Source organism: Pristiophorus japonicus, chromosome 8, assembly GCF_044704955.1.
Source record: "Pristiophorus japonicus isolate sPriJap1 chromosome 8, sPriJap1.hap1, whole genome shotgun sequence".
NCBI lineage: Eukaryota > Metazoa > Chordata > Chondrichthyes > Pristiophoridae > Pristiophorus > Pristiophorus japonicus.
Window position 1 is genome coordinate 222,937,419 of NC_091984.1, and position 21,726 is coordinate 222,959,144.

At 40.6% G+C, this 21,726-nt stretch overlaps 1 protein-coding gene across 2 annotated transcripts in view; it reads right to left on the reverse strand.

Annotated features, from left to right (window-relative positions):
- The window catches only part of LOC139269021 (protein phosphatase Slingshot homolog 1-like), a 138,068-nt gene that overhangs the window by 36,251 nt on the left and 80,091 nt on the right, over positions 1-21,726 (reverse strand). For both annotated transcript variants that reach the window (XM_070887958.1, XM_070887959.1), the window contains exons 6-10: positions 20,453-20,521; positions 14,273-14,338; positions 11,729-11,923; positions 9,337-9,430; positions 7,258-7,386 (exon numbers count right to left, since the gene is read on the reverse strand). In XM_070887958.1, the coding sequence (XP_070744059.1) occupies positions 7,258-7,386; positions 9,337-9,430; positions 11,729-11,923; positions 14,273-14,338; positions 20,453-20,521 (553 nt within the window). The remainder of the gene's footprint in view (positions 1-7,257; positions 7,387-9,336; positions 9,431-11,728; positions 11,924-14,272; positions 14,339-20,452; positions 20,522-21,726) is intronic.

The following is a 21,726-nucleotide window of genomic DNA, read 5'->3' on the forward strand; positions in this document are numbered from 1 at the left end:
CCTATTTACCGAAAGTTGCGCCAGCGATAAATGGGCTATAATCGGGTGCAAATTTCCATTTTTATCAAAAATGGACGATAACCTGAATCTTGCGCTTATATGGGCGATGATGTGCCGAAAGTCTAGCCCCAAGTGTTCTCATTTGCTGAACTTTGAACTCCTCCTTGTGGCGATATTTGTTTTATCATTGTAATCAGCTGTGGAAAATGTTAGCATGCTACCCCAGCACTCTTGAAAAAGTTAGCTTTAGGGTTTAAAGGCAAATCTCTTTTTTTGCTCAATCTTCTGGGGCGAAGAGGCCTGGCAAATTACTTTCTCCAAGGTCTCTCAACAACAACAGCTGCGTGCATTTATCGTAGTAAAACATCCCAGTGCGCTTCACGGGAGCAGTGACAAAATTTGACACCGAGCCACATAAGGAGATATTAGAGCAGAAAAAGCTAGGTTAAGGAGAGTCTTAAAAGGAGGGAAGAGAGGTAGAGAGGCAGAGTTGTAGGGTGGTAATTCCAGAGCTTTGGGCCTCGGCAACTGAAGGCAAGGCCGCCAATGGTGGAGCAATTAAACTTCCTGCCAGAGGGGTACGAGAGCCATATGGATCTGTTCTTTCCAACAGTTTCTCTTGCCTCCATATTGGGAAGCACATCATCTCTGTCATTTTGCCCAGGTAAATGAGCAACTTCAATGTCTTACAACTTTATGGTGCAGTAAGTCTCCCCTACTTGTAGGGCCACTGATTAGTTAGCTTTGAGCTTTTCCGTACACTGTTAATTTCTAATATATACCTATGTTGTGAAATCTTCCTGAAACAGTCTATTAGAGATTCAGAACAGGACATGTGTTAAAAGGTTACCTATGTACTCACACCACCTAAATTTAGTCCTAAAGGACTAACTTTATATTACAAAATGTATCATTCTAAATTTTTGAACGCATTCTTGGCTAACATATTCGAGCATCTGGAAATATTGGGATTTCAAATCTCCAGCTGAATTCAAGACACATTTTATTTAAACATCACATAAATTAATTAGTACATCTTGCGCAACAGTTATTTATGGGCAGCTATCAGATCAGATGTGATCCATCCACGAAGTCCATATAAATGACTTGCAAAAATACACCAGCCATAACTGTACTTCGAGCTGACAAGAAAATGTTTATTGACTTAATTTGGTATTAGCTGTTGAGAATGTATACAGACATTGAAGTTGAGAATGTGGGAAAATGTATAGGGACAGTGAAATTGAACAAAGGATTCATGGAGGAATAGCCTTAAGAATGTCAGACTGCAAATGTTACAACATTGGCACAAATAACAGACTGGCTCCAAGGTCTTGCTAAGTCACACCAATAAACTTGAAACAATAAAGGGTGAGAAAGGTTCTGAAAGGCTCTTTGTGTAAAAACAGCCCATACAGATGTCGGCTCATGAGTGGACAAAGGGGAGGAGGGATCATAAGGGGATAGGCTGATCTGAATGTCACTCTAATTGTATCATGTACTGAAAATGTATAACCGTTGCGCCCTTACATTGTAACAGGACTTGTCCGTAGGGAGTGGGTGCACTCTATAGGGAGAGCATTCCTTCATTCTGATAAGTCCCGGCCGATGAAACATTAATAAAGTCTGCTTTGTTATAAGCGGCAACAGTGTTCGACTCAGTGAATTCGCTGAACCAGATTGAGGGAAAAGAATCCGTATTTACACTGTCAATGTCGCGACAAAGTGTAGAAGTGACTGCAACATCTTTCCTGGCATTTCAAAACAAACTCTTAATGGAACATTACATTGGCATTAGCAACTATCGTGTACAAATACACTAAATTATAATTAATTATGTCAGGTTGAGAATACAAGTGAGAACTAGGCTGAATATAGAAAGTTTGGAGGGGTAGTGAAAAGAGAAATAAAAGGGGCAAAGAGAGAGCGAGAATAGATTGGCAGCTAACAAAAGGGAATCTAAAATTCTTCTATAGGCATTTAATAGTAAATGGGTAGTAAGAGGAGGGGTGGGGCCGATTAGGGATCAAAATGGAGATCAAGGAACTAAATGAGTACTTTGCATCTGTCTTTGCCAAAGTCATAGTGCAAGATGTACTAATTAATTTATGTGATGTTTAAATAAAATATGTCTTGAATTCAGCTGGAGTTTTGACATCCCAATATTTCCAGATGCTCAAATATGCTAGCCAAGAATGTGTTCAAAAATTTAGAATGATCCATTTTGTAATATAAAGTTAGTCCTTTGGGACTAAATTTAGGTGGTGTGAGTCGATATGTAACCTTTTAACACATGTCCTGTTCTGAATCTCTAATAGACTGTTTCAGGAAGATTTCACAACGTAGGTATATATTAGAAATTAACAGTGTACGGAAAAGCTCAAATCTAACTAATCAGTGGCCCTACGAATAGGGAAGACTTACTGCACCATAAAGTTGTAAGACACTGAAGTTGCTGATATACTGGATTGGATAAAAAGTTGATAAGAGATCCCAGAAAAGCTGGCTGTCGATAGGTCAATAAGAGCAGCTTGGATGCATCCTCAGATACTGAGGGAAGTTAAAGTGGAAATATTTTAGGTACTGGATATAATCTTCCAAACCTCCTTAGATACGGGGATGGTACCAGAGGACTGGAGAATTGCAAATGTTACACACTTGTTCAAAAAAGGGTGCAAGGATAAACCCAGCAACTACAGACCAGTCAGTTTAACCCTGGTAGTGGGGAAGCTTTTAGAAACAATAATCCAGGACAAAATTGTCACTTGGACAAATGTGGCTTAATAAAGGAAAGCCAGCACAGATTTGTCAAAGGCAAATCGTATTTTATAAATAGAGGCATAGAGTACAAAAGCAAGGAAGTTATGATGATCCTGCATAAAACACTTGTTCGGCCCCAACTGGAGTATTGTGTCCAATTCTGGGTACCGCACGCTGGGAAGGATGTGAAGGCTTTAGAGAGGGTGCAGAAAAGATTCACAAGAAGGGTTCTAGGGATGAGGGACTTCAGTTACGTGGCTAGATTGGAGAAGCTGGGGTTGTTCTCCTCAAAGCAGAGAAGGTTGAGATGAAATTTGATAGATGTGTTCAAAATCATGAGGGGTCTAGACAGTAGATAGAGAGAAACTGTTCCCATTGGCAGAAGGATCGAGAACCAGAAGACACAGAATGGCAACGATCCAAAGGCGACATGAGGAAAAACATTTTTATGCAGCGAGTGGTTAGGATCTGGAATGAACTGCCTGAAAGGGTAGTGGATGCAGATTCAATCGTGACTTTCAAAAGGGAATTAGATAAGTACCTGAAGGAAGAAAATTTGCAGGGCTACAGGGAAAGGGCGGGGGAGTGGGACTAGCTGGAGTGCTCTTGCAGAAAGGCGACATGGGTCGACGGGCCGATTGGCCTCCTTCTGTGATTCTATTCTATGAGTCACTGGATAATGATCGAGTGGGAACCTTAGCTGAAAATAGAAACAGCCTTCCACCTGGTGATACTTTCCAATCACATGTGCCGCCCAAATCACCACAGTGACAATGTGGCATTTATCAATGTTACACTTTGCTCTCTGTTATAGTACTTTCTCCTGCTTCAACCACCTCACCTTGTTCAGCCTTCTTGCCTCTCCTTGAAAATTCTCATTGTCCACTGCCCTGCCAATTCCCACCCGAATTTCTTCCCAAGATGTGCATTCCTTCCTCAGCTTCAACTTTGAGCAACATCTCATTCTCGGTGATTTCAATCTCCATCTCGGCTTTCCTTGTTGCCTCTAAATTTAATGCCCACGCCCTCCATATAAACTCTCCTACCCATATTCACGACCATTTGTGACAGCTTTCTTCCATCTCTCACTAGCCACATCCTCTCTCCCCTTCTCTGCCCTAGACCCGAAAGCACATGCTTCTCCTGTTTCTCTCCCATCATATCCTCATCTGAGCTCATCTGGCCACAAGTGTCACCATGCCCTCCCTTGAACCCATTCCCATTAAACTGACCAACCAACATACCTTCCAGACAGTTATGCTAGCTATCATTGTAAATGGTTCCCTCTATCCTTGCAAACTACCACCTCATTTCCAACTTCCCTCTTCGTTCCAAAACCCTTCAATGAGTTGTTGCTGCCAAATCCATGTCCATCTTTCCTGAAGTCCCTGTTTGAAACTCTCCAATCAGGTTGTCATCCCACCGCAGCACTGAAACAGCTCGAGCGAAAATTACAGATTACATTGTCTATGACAGTAATCATGGTCCAGTAACCCCCCTCAACCTTTCTTCAGTCTGCATACAGTTGACCACATCATCTTCCTCCAACGTCTCTCCTCCATTGTCCAGCTAAGATGGCACTTTCTTGGTTCCATTTTTAGCTGTCCGATGGTAGCCACAGCATTTCCAGCAATGAGTTATCTTTCTGTCCCTGCACCATTACCTCTCAAAACTCTGCTGCCCTTACCCCATCCTGCAGCGAGGCCCACTCACCCGTCCTTGCTGCTCTACAATGGCTCCCATGTTTAAATCCTCTCATGGCCTTGTCCCTCCCTATTTCTGTAATCTCTACTAGCCCTACAATTCCCAAACGCTCTGTTCCTCTAACTGACCTTGTGCATTCCCTCCCCTCCTCTTGCCCCACCATTGTCAGCTGTATACTCAGCCACCTCTGTCCCACGCTCTGGTATTCACTTCCTAAACTCCTCAGTCTTTCGATCCCCCTTTCCTCTTTAAGCCCCTTCCCCACATTAAAAGCCAACTTTTTGACCAAGCTTTGGTTCACCCCTCCTAACATCTCCTCCTTTGACTCAGTATTAATTTCTTTGATTATGCCTCTGTCATGCACATTTCTCTACATTAAAAGGTGCCCATATAAATGCAAGTTGTTGCTGACCTTCCTCACCTTAGCTCAGGGAGCCAAGATCAATTGTAACTTTAATTGCTGCTCTGGGTGGAAATCCCCTGTTGCCATAGTACTGTGAACATTTCAAAGTTGGATTCATTGCTACTACACTCTGGATTTTGTTAAAAAATTAAACTTACATTTCTATTGTACCGTATCACATCTTTCAAATGTAATAAAGTGCTTTATAAATCATGAAGTTGTGTGACTGGTATGTAGGAAATTGCTGCAGCATTTTGAATGCAAGATCTTACAAACAGCAATGAAATGAATGACCAATTCTGTTTTTGATACTGTTAGCTACGAATGCAATGTTGGCCAGGACACTGGTATGTAGGAAATTGCTGCAGCATTTTGAATGCAAGATCTTACAAACAGCAATGAAATGAATGACCAATTCTGTTTTTGATACTGTTAGCTATGAATGCAATGTTGGCCAGGACACTGGGAGAATTCTTTACTCTTTTTCTAATAGTGCTATGGGATAAGTAAGTATCATTAAAACTAGAAGCATCGCCTTTCAAGTTGCAACTAGTTGCATGTGTTTTCTGCAGGGATCTATTATTTTTATGTACATTGAGCAACACTATTTCTCCAGTAAACTCTTCAAAGTTTTGTCCAAAATACTGGATCCAGTTCAAAACAAAACAGTTCATGTTTAACAAGCCAGTCAAATATCAAATGTAAGAACGCCTGAGGTTTGTCCATGGTAAGAATCCAGTCTCACCACAGTAAGCTTTGCAGAAATCTATTAATATATTAAAATTCTTACATCTGCACACACTTCCTGTCCCTATATCTGCATTTATAATAGAAACTGCATAGTGCCACCACTAGCAGGAAGGTGCCACATGCAGTTTCTATTCTAAATGTGGAGATAGGAATTTACATGGAGTCTACAGCACAGAAATAGGCCATGCAGCCCAACTGGTCTATGCTGGCATTTATGCTCCACTTTTAAATATAAATTTGTGCATCTGGTCCAATTATTACCCATCATCCAACACCACTTCACCTGAAGACTGGACTTGGTCTGAAGTACTCCTGTGCAATGCCACGGGTGATTGACTAATGTTTCATTAAAGCCAAGTTTTATCAAAGTTTGCTTCCAACTTATTTTAAGCGCATGCCATAATATAGTTACCATTTGACTAATGACAAGACATCTGCTTGCATTCACAAAATGTTATCCATTGTTTCAACACAAATGCATTTATATAATGATACTTGTAATTTGAAAAGATCACTGGAAGGATTAATTTTCTTTTTGAACTGCGTATTGGAATACATCTCAATCCTTCAGAGATCAAAAAATGTAAATCATAGAAATTTGAACTAAAGGAAATGCTGGAAATACACAGGTCAGGAGGATCAGCATATCAGTCAGAAATAAGGCAGACTAATATTTCGGGTGAGCTTTTTTGTTCTGCTTTTTTTTGTTCTGATGAAATAGTGCTATTGGATAAGTATGTATCATTAAAACTAGAAGCATTGCCTCTCAAATTGTAACTAGTTTCCTATACAGGGATCTATTATTTTTATGTACATTGAGCAACACTTTCTCCAGTAAACTCTTCAAAGTTTTGTACAAAATACTGGATCAAGTTCAAAGCAAAACAGTTCTTCATATTTAACAAACCAGTCAAAAATATCAAAAGTAGTAAGTAGGCCTGAGGTTTGTCCATGGTAACCTGCCTGCATTCCAGCATTTTCTATTTTTTAATCAATTATTCTATTAGGTTTTTAACCAAGCTAAATGTTTCTATGGAGTGTAATTCTTGTACAGGTAATCTGCATGTTCATAACATAAGATGCAGATTTTATTCTAATTTTAGAACTCCCCTCCCCATCACATGCTCGTTACCGGTGCCCCTTTACCTTAATCAGATCTGATACTCATGTTTTTGGAAGGTTGCCGCATGGGTTTCCCATAATCCAAATATCTCATCATTTTATAATGCTCTAGTGTTCAGCAAAAATAAAACAAAGTCTGCCAGACACTGACAGAGCTGCACAAAAAAACCTTAGGTTGCATGTGTTTATATTAATTAAAATCAGAAACTTTGAAAAGATGGCAGTGAGCAAGGGTAGCCAACAACTGATGGGACATGAATGTATATTTTGGGAGGAGGAGGGTAGCAACATGTGTGGTACACGAACATAAGTTTAAATTGGGATGGGGGGGGGGGGGGGAGGGGAGGGGGAAGGATGCATGCCTGATAGAATCAGCTGTAGTTTTTCAGAAATATCAAACATACACTCCTCTAAATCAGTGGTTTTACATTTTGCGTGACTACATTGGTGTTAAAAAAAAATTCATAACATTCCCTGTAATTAAACTAATCTGCAGAATATTAAAAGGCAAACATTACCAGATAAAGATGATCAAATATTAGGGAAGCCTTGTCCATTTGTCCTAAAATGATCAGCATTTCATTATCAATAAATCCTTTGTATTCTTTCAGATTACAGTTCATCTGTTGTTCCAACTCATTACGAATCTGTAAACAAAAAATCTTCATTAGCATCCATAATGCAATAATTTTTTTTTAAACACATCTTTTTAACAAATTTTTGTTGTCCCTATTTTCTCACCTATTTCAATGGCACTGACTCTTCTTGGGATATGATTTTGTGGACAGTGACAGTTCTCTGGTGACTCATTCAAGTAGCAAACCTTTGTGTATGAATGTCAAGCAACCGACTTGACCATGGAGGGCATCTCAACTGAGGCCGATGTGGCCTTCACCAGTGTGCACTTTCCAGCAGGGGTCAATGGACCGTGATCAGGTTGGGGAATCTGATTTTTTTTTTTCTCCTGTCCTGGCTTAAAGCACTGAATGGTGCTGTAACACCAGGCCATCAGATGAACTATGCAGAGACTTTTAAACCAGTAAAATATGTATTCTCTGTTCCAATTCTTAAGTTGTTCTTCCCCCTAGAACCTAGAAGTTCACAACACAGAAGGCGACCATTGCAGCCCATTGTGTCTGCAGCTGTTCTGTTAGAGCAACCCCAAATCAATCCAATTACCATTCTCTCCCCTCATTAGCTCTATCTTCCTCCATTTCAAATGTTACCTATTCGTCTCTTAAAAGATGCAAGAATCTCTGCCTCAACAGCTCTATGCTCCAACAAATCTGTTAAAAAATCTTCCAACCTTGGTTCTCGCTGGCTCTCTCTCAATTTTAAATTGAAATCATTATCAGGTAGTTTACAGCCACTTGAGCCTTTTTCCCCCCTACATTTTAAATTTCCCTGCAATGGCCACAGGATTCACACAGCTCGGGAAGCACGCCTATAAACTCAAGGCGGGAGCCGAGTGGCCATTGCTCCAGTTGATTACTTGACAGGATGAAATGTACTATAAAAGCTCTCACCTGAAAGCTGATCACTTTCCTCAGGCAGAAGATGTTTCTCACTGCAGTTGCAACACAGATTGAGCTTACTGCAAGTCTTTCAAGCAAAGTCTCCATCCAGTGTCACCTCATTGCAAGAACCTCTCTCACCACTGATTGCTTGTCATCTCTTCTTGAGATGCCATCTATTCCATCAACATGGGTGCCATTTATACCGTCTCACCATGGTCCTCAGAATCTGACCACGATGAGCCCCAACATCAGCAGCACCAATAAAACCACCATCAACCTTCTCCACAATTACCTGATGCTATACAGGACAAAGGGCATCAGCACCCGAGCACACTGCTGCCTGGGAGGCCAGGGATGGCCCGATCATGGACAGATTTAGTTAACTTGATGCTGTACATCCATATGACTTTGCTATTTATAAAACCCAAAAATGCTGTTGTCTCTTTTTATTGCTTTATTTACCTGCACCTTCAAGCAAGGGCAGTTGCCGGTCCCCAACCAAGAGAGACAGGCAGGTAGCCTAATTCAAGCACCAACATGCTTTGTGACTGGATTGCAAAGAGCTAAACAAGACTTGTGCAGGCAGGATCATTCTCCTATTTTCCTTTTCTGGCTGTAGACACACACGCACCAGATATACTCTCTGTTTTCTCTGTTGCATTAACCAACAGTTCTTCTATTTACAGATTAAAACAAAAATAAACTGCAAATGCCGAAAATCTTAAGTAAAAGCTGAAAATGATGGAAATAAGGCAGTAATCATCTGAAAAAACAAAGTTTAATGTTTTAAGTGTACACCCTCTGGCAAAGCATTAATTTATCATTTCTCTGTTCAAATGTTGACTAACTATATTTTAATGGTTGGGAGATAGCACACATTTTTCTTATTTTCTTAACATGGATTAATGGAGATCAATATTGGTTAAGATACAAGCACAAAATAATGAACAAGTCAAATATAAATTGGTCTTCCCAAAGTAATTTTTGTAAATCATTGATAGAAACCTCAACATTCCTCCAAAGTAATATTTCTACAATTTGAAGCATGATAGTTATTTAGCACAATTGCAAACATCTTACTTCTTTAGAAGTGACATTTTCCAAATCTTTACTCATCATTATGTATCTTAGTTTGTTTTTTATTAATCGTTCCGTTAGTTCATTCTCTGTTGGTCTGTGAAAGAAAAACACAAATTTATCTCAAAATTCATCTGTCTTACCTGCATACCAAAATCCAATATATTCCTAACAAAAGAAAGAGGGTGAGTGGGTAAATGTGTCACCGGTGTTGGACCAAACCATGTGCATCAGATAAGTTCCAGTTTTGATCCCAGTCTATGCCGAGTTAGCTTATTTCAGTCAGGGTCACAACTGGACTGCAACAATTGGCCACTGCAACTTTAGATTGCTGGGGCGGTGGGAAGTCAAGTAGAACAGGTTCTAAGAGAACTGGGTGTGGCTGATTCTCTCTACGGTTGAAATGCCTGTGCTCAATGTCGAGTTTCTGATTTCTCCAATAGAGTGGTCTTCAGGGAGAGAAAATTGGCAAGGGAAATGAAAAAAAAAATCCCATAAAGCCAATTAGCTTTTTTGGAGGTGGGAGGGTAGTGGTGGTAGGAGGAATTTTTGTGCTCATTAAATGGTATCAGTGTTGCACAACAGAACATTTTTCCACTTTTTTCCCCTCCTTTCAAACATCAACATCACCCTGACAACGGAGGCTGCACAAGCTTGGAGCAGCTGGAGGGAGATTTAAATATCAGCGTCTCCCTGACAACGGAGGCAGCTCGAGCCTGGAGCAGCTGGAGGGAGATTTAAACATAAGCATCGCCCTGACAACGGAGGCAGTGCGAGCCTGGAGCAGCTGGAGGGAGATTTAAACATAAGCGCCTTCCTGAGAATGGAGACTGGAGGGAGATTTAAACATCAGCGTCTCCCTGATAACGGAGGCAGCTCGAGCCTGGAGCAGCTGGAGGGAGATTTAAACATCAGTGTCTCCCTGAGAACAGAGGCAGCTCGAGCCTGGAGCAGCTGGAGGGAGATTTAAACATTAGCGTCTCCCTGAGAACGGAGGCTGGAGGGAGATTTAAACATCAGCGTCTCCCTGACAACAGTGGCAGCTCAAACCTGGAGCTATTATAAATCCTATCAAGAGGACAAAATGAGAAATAGAAAGTTATAAAATTGTGACATCACAAGGATGGAGGACAGTGATTGATTCAATTAATCTGGAAGAACCACTGGACAGGCAATGAATCTTAAAGACAGCTAATAACTGATTTAATTTGATTCAATTGCTGATTTTCTAATTTTAAACTTAATTTATAATTATGGTATATATTTAATTTTGTTCAATTATAATTAATCTTTATTATACTGATTTTACTATTGTATACTCTTTATTGTATTATTTACAATGTAATTTGAATGTATTTTTTTTTTTTTTAAAGTTTTTTTGCCTGTGTCTATCTGCGTGCACATTTTAGCTGCCGCTTCAGACTCGAGCCGTTAACCTCTTTTTACACTTCCTTCTCACACTTTTTCTCTCTTACCCTCAACGGTTAATATCTAATGTGATGTAAAATTGTTGTGAAGCGCCTTGGAACATTTTACAACATTAAAAGGTACTATATAAATAAAAGTTATGATGATGTCAGATCTGACACTCTGATCAGGTGCAACATAAGATTCAGAGTATAGCTCTCACTGATCTGCCATAAATACAGAACCAAATTACAACTACTGTGCTATTACGGCATTTTAATCCTATACAAGTCACCTTGAGAATAGCACTTAGTGCTGAATATTATGGGTTATCAGCGAGAGCAGTTTCAACCCAGATGTTAGAGACAAAGGAAGAGAACACTTGGTCCAGATTTGCTTTTTTTTTTCCTACTGGGTAGTCAGAAAATCACCAACAGCCAGCTGATAATTTATACATTCAAAAAAAAGTCTCATTTGGAAAATATGAATACACCATATCTCTCATTGTTTAATACACCATTTCTCTTGCATTGTTGAAGACATCAGTCGGAGTTTAAATTAGTTAAATATTTAAAAGAAAGCTCAATTATACTAAGGAACTTTCTGTACAATTCAATTCTGAAAATTACGGTTTTCTCCATACCCCTTGTTCAAACTGCTGCAAAAGCAATGCAAGGGAGAAAAAGATAACATTTAAAAACAGAACAAGGACCGAGAAAAACAGACCAACATGTTGAAATAGCAAAAAATAGCGAGTAAGGAGCAATGGCAAATCTGTGCCTCTTTACATAATAACCTCAATAGTTTTCAGTATTTTGGTTTATGTTTCAATAGTTATCAATTGCCCTTCAGTGTCTATTTTTGAGTCAAAAATAATTATTCTAAAAATTGGACCTGGAGAAGTGGGGTGATCTCAACTCGATCACTGAAAGAATTTCTGGAGATAAAAAAAAACATAACTTAATGAAGGGGTGCAATCTTTACTCACTTATCAACAAACATTGGGGGTGAGTCAGCCCGCATGGACTGCAGATCTTGCATTGTATTCCATTCATTAATACAACTTTGCTCTGAGTTAATGCAGCTCTCATAGTAACTGGTCCATGTCAAAGCAATTCCCGACGGATAGTAATTGTACCTACGAGCTACCTCGCAGGATTTGTGGAGAATTTGTAGTGCTGACCTACAAAACACAAATAATAGATGCGTTTTAAACCTTTCATCTTTGTAGCTGTGAACACAACTATGTTATTCAGGTCATCTTCATTAACATCCGACTTGGAAAGGAAATCGAAACATAGAAATTAACAGCGCAGAAGGCAGCCATTTCGGCCCATCTTGTTCACGCTGGCCGACAAAGAGCCATATGGCCCTTAGTCAGCAGCCCTGAAGGTTACATATAAACCTATGAACAATGAACAATGGTGGACAGGTAAAGAGCACCCGGCTCAACCAGTCCGCCCCACACAACTGCGATATCGCAACACTTTTACACTCCACTCCACCCGGAGCCACGTGATCTCCTGGGCAAAACAAAAAACAGATAAAAACCCAGGCCAATAGGGGTCAAAAATCTGGGAACATTTCTCTCTGACCCATCCAGGCGATCGAAACTAGTCCAGGAGTTCACTCTGGCCATATTAGATTCCCTCAAATACTTACCATCGTATCTGTGCCAGCCAACAAGAGGTTATCCAGTCTAATCCCACTTACCAGCTCTAGGTCCATAGCCCTGCAGGTTATGGCACTTCAAGTGCCTATCCAAGCACCTTTTAAATGTGGTTAGGGTTTCTGCCTCTACTACCTTTCCAGGCACTGAGTTCCAGACCCCCACAACCCTTTGTATGAAAAAGCTTCCCCTCAAATCCTCTCTAAACCTTCCAGAAATCTTACTATTTATGCACTCTTTGAAAATATAACTGTTGAAGACTTATGACTCCTTTGGAATTTGTTCTGTTGATGTTTTATGCTATTTTTATTTATTTAAACTGCAAGTGCCAACGACAGGCTTAGACGACTTACTGAGCTTAACAGTGTGAGGAAAGAGAATTAATATCAACAGAGGAAATCATTGACCTGGGGGGGCTTAGGCAGTTGTGCCATTGCATCAATATTAATTCATCTCCCTCAGTCTACTAAGTTCAATAACCAAATTCTGCCAGCTCTCTTGACTAAATGTCTTAACAAAAAAGATAAATAAAAATAGAAACACAGATTTTAAAGTTAATTATAGTTTCTCTAATTTATATAAAGAAATGCACAGTGTCAAATCTTTCCAAGATGCATGGGCCATTCGGTTCACTGAAGGTCATCCCTCGAGTACACTAACTCTCCTAGCGTGGCATCTAATTATATTTTGAATAAATCAAATATCTTTTCCTTTTCTTTTATTATCTTGGTAGATAATTCCAAACATTTATCATTCTTTGAACTAAAGTTTTTCCTGATTATCTGTTCCTAATTTACTTTTGGTTTTAGATGGAGAACATATTATAACTGATTGCACAAATGACAAACTAGAAATCTAAATTCAAAGTAATTCAAATTGAGGTAGTTACAACTTAAAATTTTAGGAGATAAGATGTTAAAGTTCATTGACACAAGACACCACCCAAGTAACACAACAATGATGCAATAGCTGCACACTACTATCTTATCTAGTACAAACCAAAATGATACTGTAACATAATCTGGGTTAAATATTGAGCTTCAGCAAAGAATCGATGGAGAGAGCCAAGTTTATGAAATCAGCATATACTGCGAGACGTTTTAGCACTCCACAAGCTGAGTCACCATTCACACATCTCATACACCCATATTCACTGCTCAACTCCACTGGTTCCCCATCCTCATACTCAAACCCCTTCACTGTCTTGCTCTACTTTATCTGACTGATTATCTTCAGTTGCATGTTCCACTTGCTAACTGTACTACTCGTCTCCTACTCTCTTCACATCAGAAGCCGATCTTTCAGTCATTATACTGCTGCTCTTTTCAATTCATGTCCACAACCACTTTCTCTAGCTACTTCTCTCACTTTGTTCAAAAGGTTTTTAAAAACCTTACCCTTGAACTGTGCCTTTAGCTCCCCTTAATCGATCCCTTCTGCAGCTTGATATCCTCTTATTTCCTTTGTAAAATGCTTAGACAGTTCGATGTGAGGGTCACTATATAATTGCAATTTTCTACTTGTTTTAGTTGATCTTATTTTCCCACCTTCCACCCCAAGTCCATGTTATTTTATATAGGCAGGTTGATCCAGCCCATGGACACATCCAGATACACCATACAAGAGTTTTCTTGGTTTGCCCACTGGGAGAGATCTTTTCTAGTTAGTTTTCTCTTCCTCTCCTAAGTAACATCAGTTTAGTGAACTGGCTACTAAAGAAAGCTCCCATTCAATTTACAAGCCAAATAATTGTTATATCAATGTGGACATTTTTCTCATACCCCAGATGTACACACTAGAAGATAGACTAATCGTCCTACAAAATCAATGAAACGGTAATAGTGAATAGAATACATTACTTACCACATGGCTTGTACAGAAACTGGTTTGAAGATAAGAATACGGTCCGCTGTACTCACACTGAACCCACTGAAGCAAAAAATAGCAATCCAGATATCAACAGTATATTTAAAACACCAGAGACAGTATTCTTAAGAGTCTAATTCCAGAATTAAGTATAAGTACGACCTCCAAAATCCGGAATGTTCCGAAATCCGGAAATCACGCAGATTGGTGGAGGGGTTGTCTGAAATCTGTAAATATGTTCTGAAACCCGGAAATTTTTTTCACAACAGTAAATAAGCCCCGTTCCACACGCACAGACACACACACAGAAAAAAAAAAAGAGAAAAAAAAAATCACAAAACATGCACAAGACACTTAACTATCGAATCAATTCAAAATAATTAAAAAATAAAAACTTTAACTTACCTTTTTTTGCAGGTCCTACTGCTGTCCCAAAGGCTGCAATACAGATTTTTCCCGGGTGTTTTTTTTCTTACTAACTACAGGTCACCGCTGAGCCAAATATGTTTCCAGATTCGGGATGACGGATTTGGTCTCTGAAATCCGGAAATACCCAAACCTCGGCCCAGACGTTTCATGAAATCTGTAAATATGTTCCGAAGTCCGGAAATACCAGAAACCCAGAATGGCCTTGGTCCTGAGGTTTCCGAAATTGGGAGGTCGTACTTGTACTGTGAACATACTTATTTCAAAATATATTTACTGAAGTCAGTGGATTTTGTTAATGGATTTAGCAAAAAAAAAAAAATCTACTCTTTCAGTTGTATTGTGGAGGCTTGAAGACACCTTCGAGGTCTTAATCCATTAGCCACGGAGATTCCTTATTGAGTACATCTGCTACCACCATTTCTGTTATGTTTGCTCTGCGTCAAGCAAAGCGATGGCTCTGAACAGAAACCCAGCAACAACAAAGTCCAAATGAGCTTGGGAACAATACAGAAGTAGGAAAAAGTATAGTAACAGCACAGAGGGCTATCTAATTTGCCTTGCAGAAGAACATCCGGGAGGGGGGGGCGGGGGATTTTCCGGGTGGACAGCAGGCACAATCGGTGGCGGGTCAGGTGGGAAAGTGTTTTTTTTTTGGACAGTGGATCGGGACCCCGCTGCCATGTGTCTTTCCCAAATGGCGGCTCCGCCAGTGCTGAGCAGACCTGACAAGCAGTGGCGGGAGAAGCAACTAAAATCATTAGTGGCTGGTTTACAGCCAATGGATGCTTTTTGTCCGAGCTTTCTGAATTTGACAAGTTTCCCACCTGTTTCCTGCTGTGCCTAGAACTCGTCTGTGAAGCTGAGGTGAGCCATTGTTTCAGCTGATGAGGTGACAACTTCAAATGCCAAGACAAAACTCCCAGCTGATTCAGATATCTTCCCTTAAGCACAAGCTTCTCTAAACTGCATTTTCACTACAGATTCAGAAAGCTGCAAGTCTTTACACAAGCCTCCATCCGGTCTGACCTCATTACCTCTCTCACCATTGACAGATCGCTTCCATCACCTCTACTTCACCTGTCATCTATTCCATCAACATCAGTGCACTTTATACTTTCTCACCTTGGTCCTCAGAATCCCACCACAATCATCCCCAACACTATTAGCACCAGGCACACCAACAGCACGAACCTTCTCCGCAATCAACTGATGCTGCATAGGACGCAGGGATCAGCACCCAACCACATTGCTGCCTGGGAGACCAGGGTTGGCCACTGCATGGCCAGATTTATTTCCCTTTACGCTGTACACCCTGGCTGCTACATGATGCGCCAGGTTGGCACCAACCCACACCAACACCATAAAGCATCCCTACAATGCCCAAGCCATTCCTTTCAGACTCATCATAATTGCGGGGATTTATATTTTGTCTCACCATTCACTGCAACTCACTAAGTCACTTCCAAAGGTGCACACAAATCTGTCCCAAGAATGCAAAGTGTTGAAAATAAAGGTTTCAATGTTTGACAGCACATTAACAGAAGCTTTACATGGATATTGTATTAAACACCCAAGTGCCTTGTGTATTATTAGTTGGTATGACTGCATTAGGATGAGGGAGAGTGTGAGGGGTGGCTAGTGAGATGAGGATGTGATAATGTAGAGAGAGAGGGATGGGTGGAGGTGCAAGGTAAGTTAGTGGGAGTAAGGATGTGCCATAGGGTAGGGAAGGCAGAGTGATGGGGATGTGATGAGAGGCACAGCAGAATGCTGAAACCCTCATTCAAGCCTTTATTACTTCTAGACTTGACCAGTCCAACTCACTCCTGGTCGGTCTTCCACATTCCACACTACGTAAACTTGAAGTCATTCAAAACTCAGCAGCCCGTGTACTAACCCGCATGAAGTCAAGATCACACATCACCCCTGTTTTCTGACCTACATTGGCTCCTAGTTAAACAATGCCTCGATTTCAAAATTTTCATCCTTGTTTACAAATCACTCCATGGACTTGCCCCTCCCTATCTCTGTAATATTTTACAGCCTCACAATCCCATGACTGCGCTCCTTAAATTCTGACCTCTTGAACATCCCTCATTATAACTGCTCAACCATCGGTGGACCTGCCTTCAGCTGCCTGGGCCCTAAGCTCTGGAACTCCCTCCCTAAATCTCTACGCCTCCCTTTCCTCCTTTAAGATGCTCATTAAAACCTACCTCTTTAAACAAGCTTTTGATCATCGGCCTTAATTTCTTCTGTGGCTTGGTGTCAAATTTATCTGTTTGTCTGTAACACTGTTGTGAAGCGCTTTGGGACGTTTTACTATGTTAAAGGTGCTATATAAATAAAAGTTATTATTATTAGTTATTATTGTAATAACGTTTCGTGTTCTACTGAGATCATTGAAATGTTTGTGGCACTGCATCGAGGTCCTGATCACATCCCTGCTTATTCTTTCCTCTGCACTGTGCAACCAAATTGTGTTGATCTCCAAGGGAAGCAAACCTCCCTGTGCGCTGTGATTCCGGGAGAGCCTGGTTTCAGCCCTGCACCTCTGTAGTGATAGTCAGTGTTTGCAGCATCTCATTATTGTAGAAGACTGACAACACAACTGTCAAATTAAAGTTGGCCATAGTCCCTTTAAGGAAACCGGCTGATGACGCGTCATCAAATGACATCACCAGACTCACTTCCTCTAATTGGCCGGGAAACACGCCGGGCAGGCTTAACAAGCACAATCAGGGTAAAATCATTTTACACAGCGGGCGAGAGCCGTCAGTGGGGTCGGGACTCACCACCGACATCGCCCGCCACAGACCCACCAAGGTTCATAAATCCAGCCCGCTATAATTGCCTTCTCCTTTGTAATTAAACCAACATTTTAAACTCTGTTAAGGAATATATGACTTAACATTGTAATGTCCAAAGCTTTAAAATATCAGATAAATAGCAGTGCATTAATATAGAACATTTGGGTGTGGTTAAGTGCCAAGTAATGCTCCAAGTCATTGTAGAGAAGTATGAGGCAGGGACTAAGTGCATAATCACAAAAGGGAGAGCGCTCTACATTGATCCTATACAGCTCCTAGACCTAAGCTATCCGTAACTCCACCTTGGTTGAGGCATATCTCTGGTGGTGGTGGGAGGAGGAAGTGTGTGTGAGACAGCATTCCCCGTGACCCTCACTGACTTTCTGGTCTCAAAGTCGTCGTCATATAGGAGGTGGGCTGCCATTGGAGTGTCCCACCAAGAAGAGGACGGAGTTGTGATGCAGCGGGCCTCGAGAGCCTGTTGAAATGTAGGCTCCATCTGTTCTACCTGCAAAGCAGCATTTCTTTTAACCTTAAAATTGTGATTCCTCTTGCAAGGCCTGTGTAAGGCAGTGCTCAGAGCACTTGCACACTTCCTTGTCTGCAAAGGAATGCTTTTGCCTCCCCACCCACTTTTTACTGACTGCTGAACATGAACACCGAAGGCAGTCAGCCAGCCTAACCCTGCATTCCAGTATGAACTGGGAAAATAATGACAAACACAGAATAGGTCACATTTCCCTAGTTGCAATGTCATTTGTGGGCAGGAGCATTTTATGCAGCCAGAACCTTGGAAAGTGGCATGTAGTAAGTTGGTGAGACAGTGGAGCATTTCCAAATCTACCATAAAACTGGAGGGATGGAGCCAGAATGTTTAAGAGCTAGTGTCCATTTCAGAATTGAATTGTCAAAGGCGTGGCTGCAGGTTAGCTAACATTGGAAATACACAATAGATCTGAAAGAGAAAGACAGATTAATGTTTCAGACAGGGCAGTCCGTCAGAAATGAGTTTCTGCTTCGTCGAAAAGTATGTGTAAAAGAAACATTAAAAGCAAAAGTGCTTTAATCACTAAATAAGCACTAATGTGTCTACTTAGTTGCACTTTGTAGAGTTCCCCTGTGTAATCAATGCACTACCTCTTGGCTTTGTGCTATTTCCCACCCGCAAAATGTTACCTCTGGAGTGCCCAAAGATCTATCTTTACCCTCAATACAATTACCGGGTGCAAACGCAAATGCTCCATACTAACATTTCTCTCTGTTGTTTCAATTGTAATTGAAAAAAATATACAAATTATTTTATAAATTGCATTAGAACCTTGAAATCTTACCTAGATTTTTTAAAGCATTTTTAAATGCTTTGGTGCATCTCAGCAATGTGCTAAGTAATATTTTTATTACGAGCAAGGTTGTTTATTGAGACATTTACCAATAAACACTGCTTAAAATATAATCTATATTAATGAACTCCACTTGAAATTTTTTGAAAACCACGCATTTTTATGCATTACTAAAGATGCACACATTACAAAATTTAAATGGAAAAAGTTAGCCGAAGCTCAGTAGTAGTCTTATAGGGCCCAAGTTTCCACATGATAAGAAACGGGCGCCCCTCCAAGCTGGGCGCCCGTTTTTCGTGCCTAAAACGGCGCCGGAAAAAAAACACGCGATTCTGGAGCACCCTGCAGCTCCTTGTCTGCTTGGCGCGGCGCCCAGGGGGGCGGAGCCTACACTCGCGCCGATTTTGTAAGTGGGAGGGGGCGGGTACCAATTAAATTAGTTTTTTTCCTGCCAGCAACGCTGCACGTGTGCATTGGAGCGTTCGCGCACATGCAGTGTGAAGGAAACATTGGCATTTTGTAGTTCTTTGTAGCTGTTTAATTTTTGAACATTTTTTAATAAAAGCACATTGCCATCAGCACATCAGCACTGAGGCTTCTTGCAGCAGTGAGAAGGCTGCAGGAAGCCTCAGAAAGTTGAGGCAGCCGTTTCCCTCCCCCTCCCCCTCCCCGTCCGGAACAAATGGCTGCCTCCTCCCCCCCCCCCCGCGGGAACGAACGGCTGCCTCCTCCCCCCCCCCCCCCCCCCGCGGGAACGAACGCCTGCAGCATTCTCCCTGGCTGAAGCACTTTCACACAGGTAGGAAGATGGTTTATTTAATCTTTTCTTTGCTTATAAATGTTTATTCAGGTTGGATTTATTTGTATAATATTTGTAGAAGTATAAATAAGGATTTATTATAGAATTTTATGACTTCCCTTCCCCCCCCCCCCCCCACCTCGTTCTGGACGCCTAATTTGTAACCTGCGCCTGATTTTTTAAATGTGTAGACAAGGTTTTTTCAGTTCTACAAAAATCTTCACTTGCTCCATTCTAAGTTAGTTTGGAGTACATTTTCACTGTGGAAACTTTGAAATCAGGCGTCAGTGGCTGGACACGCCCCCTTTTGAAGAAAAAATTCTGTTCCAAAGTGGAACTGTTCTAACTGACTAGAACTGCAGAAAAAAAAATGCGGAGAATTGCGATTTCTAAGATAGTCCGTTCTCCACCAGTTGCTCCTAAAAATCAGGCGCAAATCATGTGGAAACTTGGGCCCATAATACTAAGTTTAGAAACGTTCATCAGATCAGGCTACAGAACAGATATTGTGGCAAGATGGTAAGATTTCATAGATACTAGGCATTAAAAAGGTCATTTATAAAATACGGGGCAAATTTCAGTGTAGGAAATTATGAATAATGTAGGTCCCCTTAAAGTCCCTGTAAAATGGGAGGGAACCCTCTATTACCTGTATATGAAGGAATTCTTTGTATTTAAACATAAAATTGTAAGCAATGGACATTGAGATGAGCATGATACTATATTAAAAAAGCAATGATGATTTTAATCATCCCTATTTTTTCTTGTTTAATAATGAAGAAGCAATCTAGTTCCTTACCCATCTCCATCCAGGTGAATCTTGGTGTCACTCCAGAGAGGAAGGGTCATTCCTATTGTACAGGTATTACTGGAGAAAGTGAAAATTCACCATTAAAGATATGATGATCAGTTCAGTAACATGTCATGCATTTGTTTTATGAAGGTACATCTGACACTACAGAGCAGGCAAACAACCTTATTGCAAATTGCTTAATTAGTATTCAGAGACCAAATGACTCAAATGAACTGGTTAACAAATTGTGTGGTAGTTAACAACATCTCCAGTGACCAAAAGGGCAAGAGCGCAAGCCAGATTAAACATGGCCCGTGTTAACTCCATGTAGCATTCTCCTGTTAACAAAACAAACTTCGTGACTTCTTTTCTTAATATCTTCTCTACACAACTTTTGTATCTTAAGTGCACAAAGAAATAGTCCAGGATTTCCTTATCCACCAATATTATTTGTTCACAATAGAACACGGTGCATGCAAGTAGAAAATATACTTAAAACTAGCTGATCTCACAAGGCATTTGCACAAAGTAGAAATCTTGACCTTTTCCTTCATCTGTTTCTAATGTACCGCCATCTTTTCCCACCAAAATATTGAAAAATTGGGGGCATTTTTTGAGATTAGGCACTATAACATGCCATGTCTCAATACAGCCTCAGCTCCACTGCCCCCTTGATATTGCTTTTCGGTGGAGCAATTTGGACAAGAATATTGGATGGGTCCAAGACTGCAATGGTGCACACTGCATCAGTATCTTCAATCATGGACCATAGAAGTTTACAGTACAGAAGGAAGTTCTGCTGCTTAGCTAGAGCAGTCCAAAACTAATCTCACAACCCTGCATTGTCCCCACAGCTCTGTATCTTTCTTTGCTTCAAATATTTATCCAATTTCCTCTTAAAAGATGCAATGGTCTCTGCTTCAGTGGTAAAGTATTACATGCTCCAACAACCTTTTGCAAACAAATTTCACCTAACAACTCTCTGTATTCTCAGTGGCAATTTTAAGTTATGAGCCGTTGTCACCAACATTCCAGCCAAAGGAAATAATCTTTCCCTATTCACCCTGCTTCAGTGAAAATAGTCCCAGTATCTCACTTTTCCCATAATTACCATTACTCATCCCTGGTATTATCCTGGTGAATTTACACTGTGTCTTTAATGTGTTTTCCAATAATATAGTGCCGAAACTGAACACAGTACTTAAACTGTGGCCTAACCATTGCTTTGTACAAAGTTATTACTTTTTTGACCTTGTAGTCGCGTCCCTATTCACAATTTC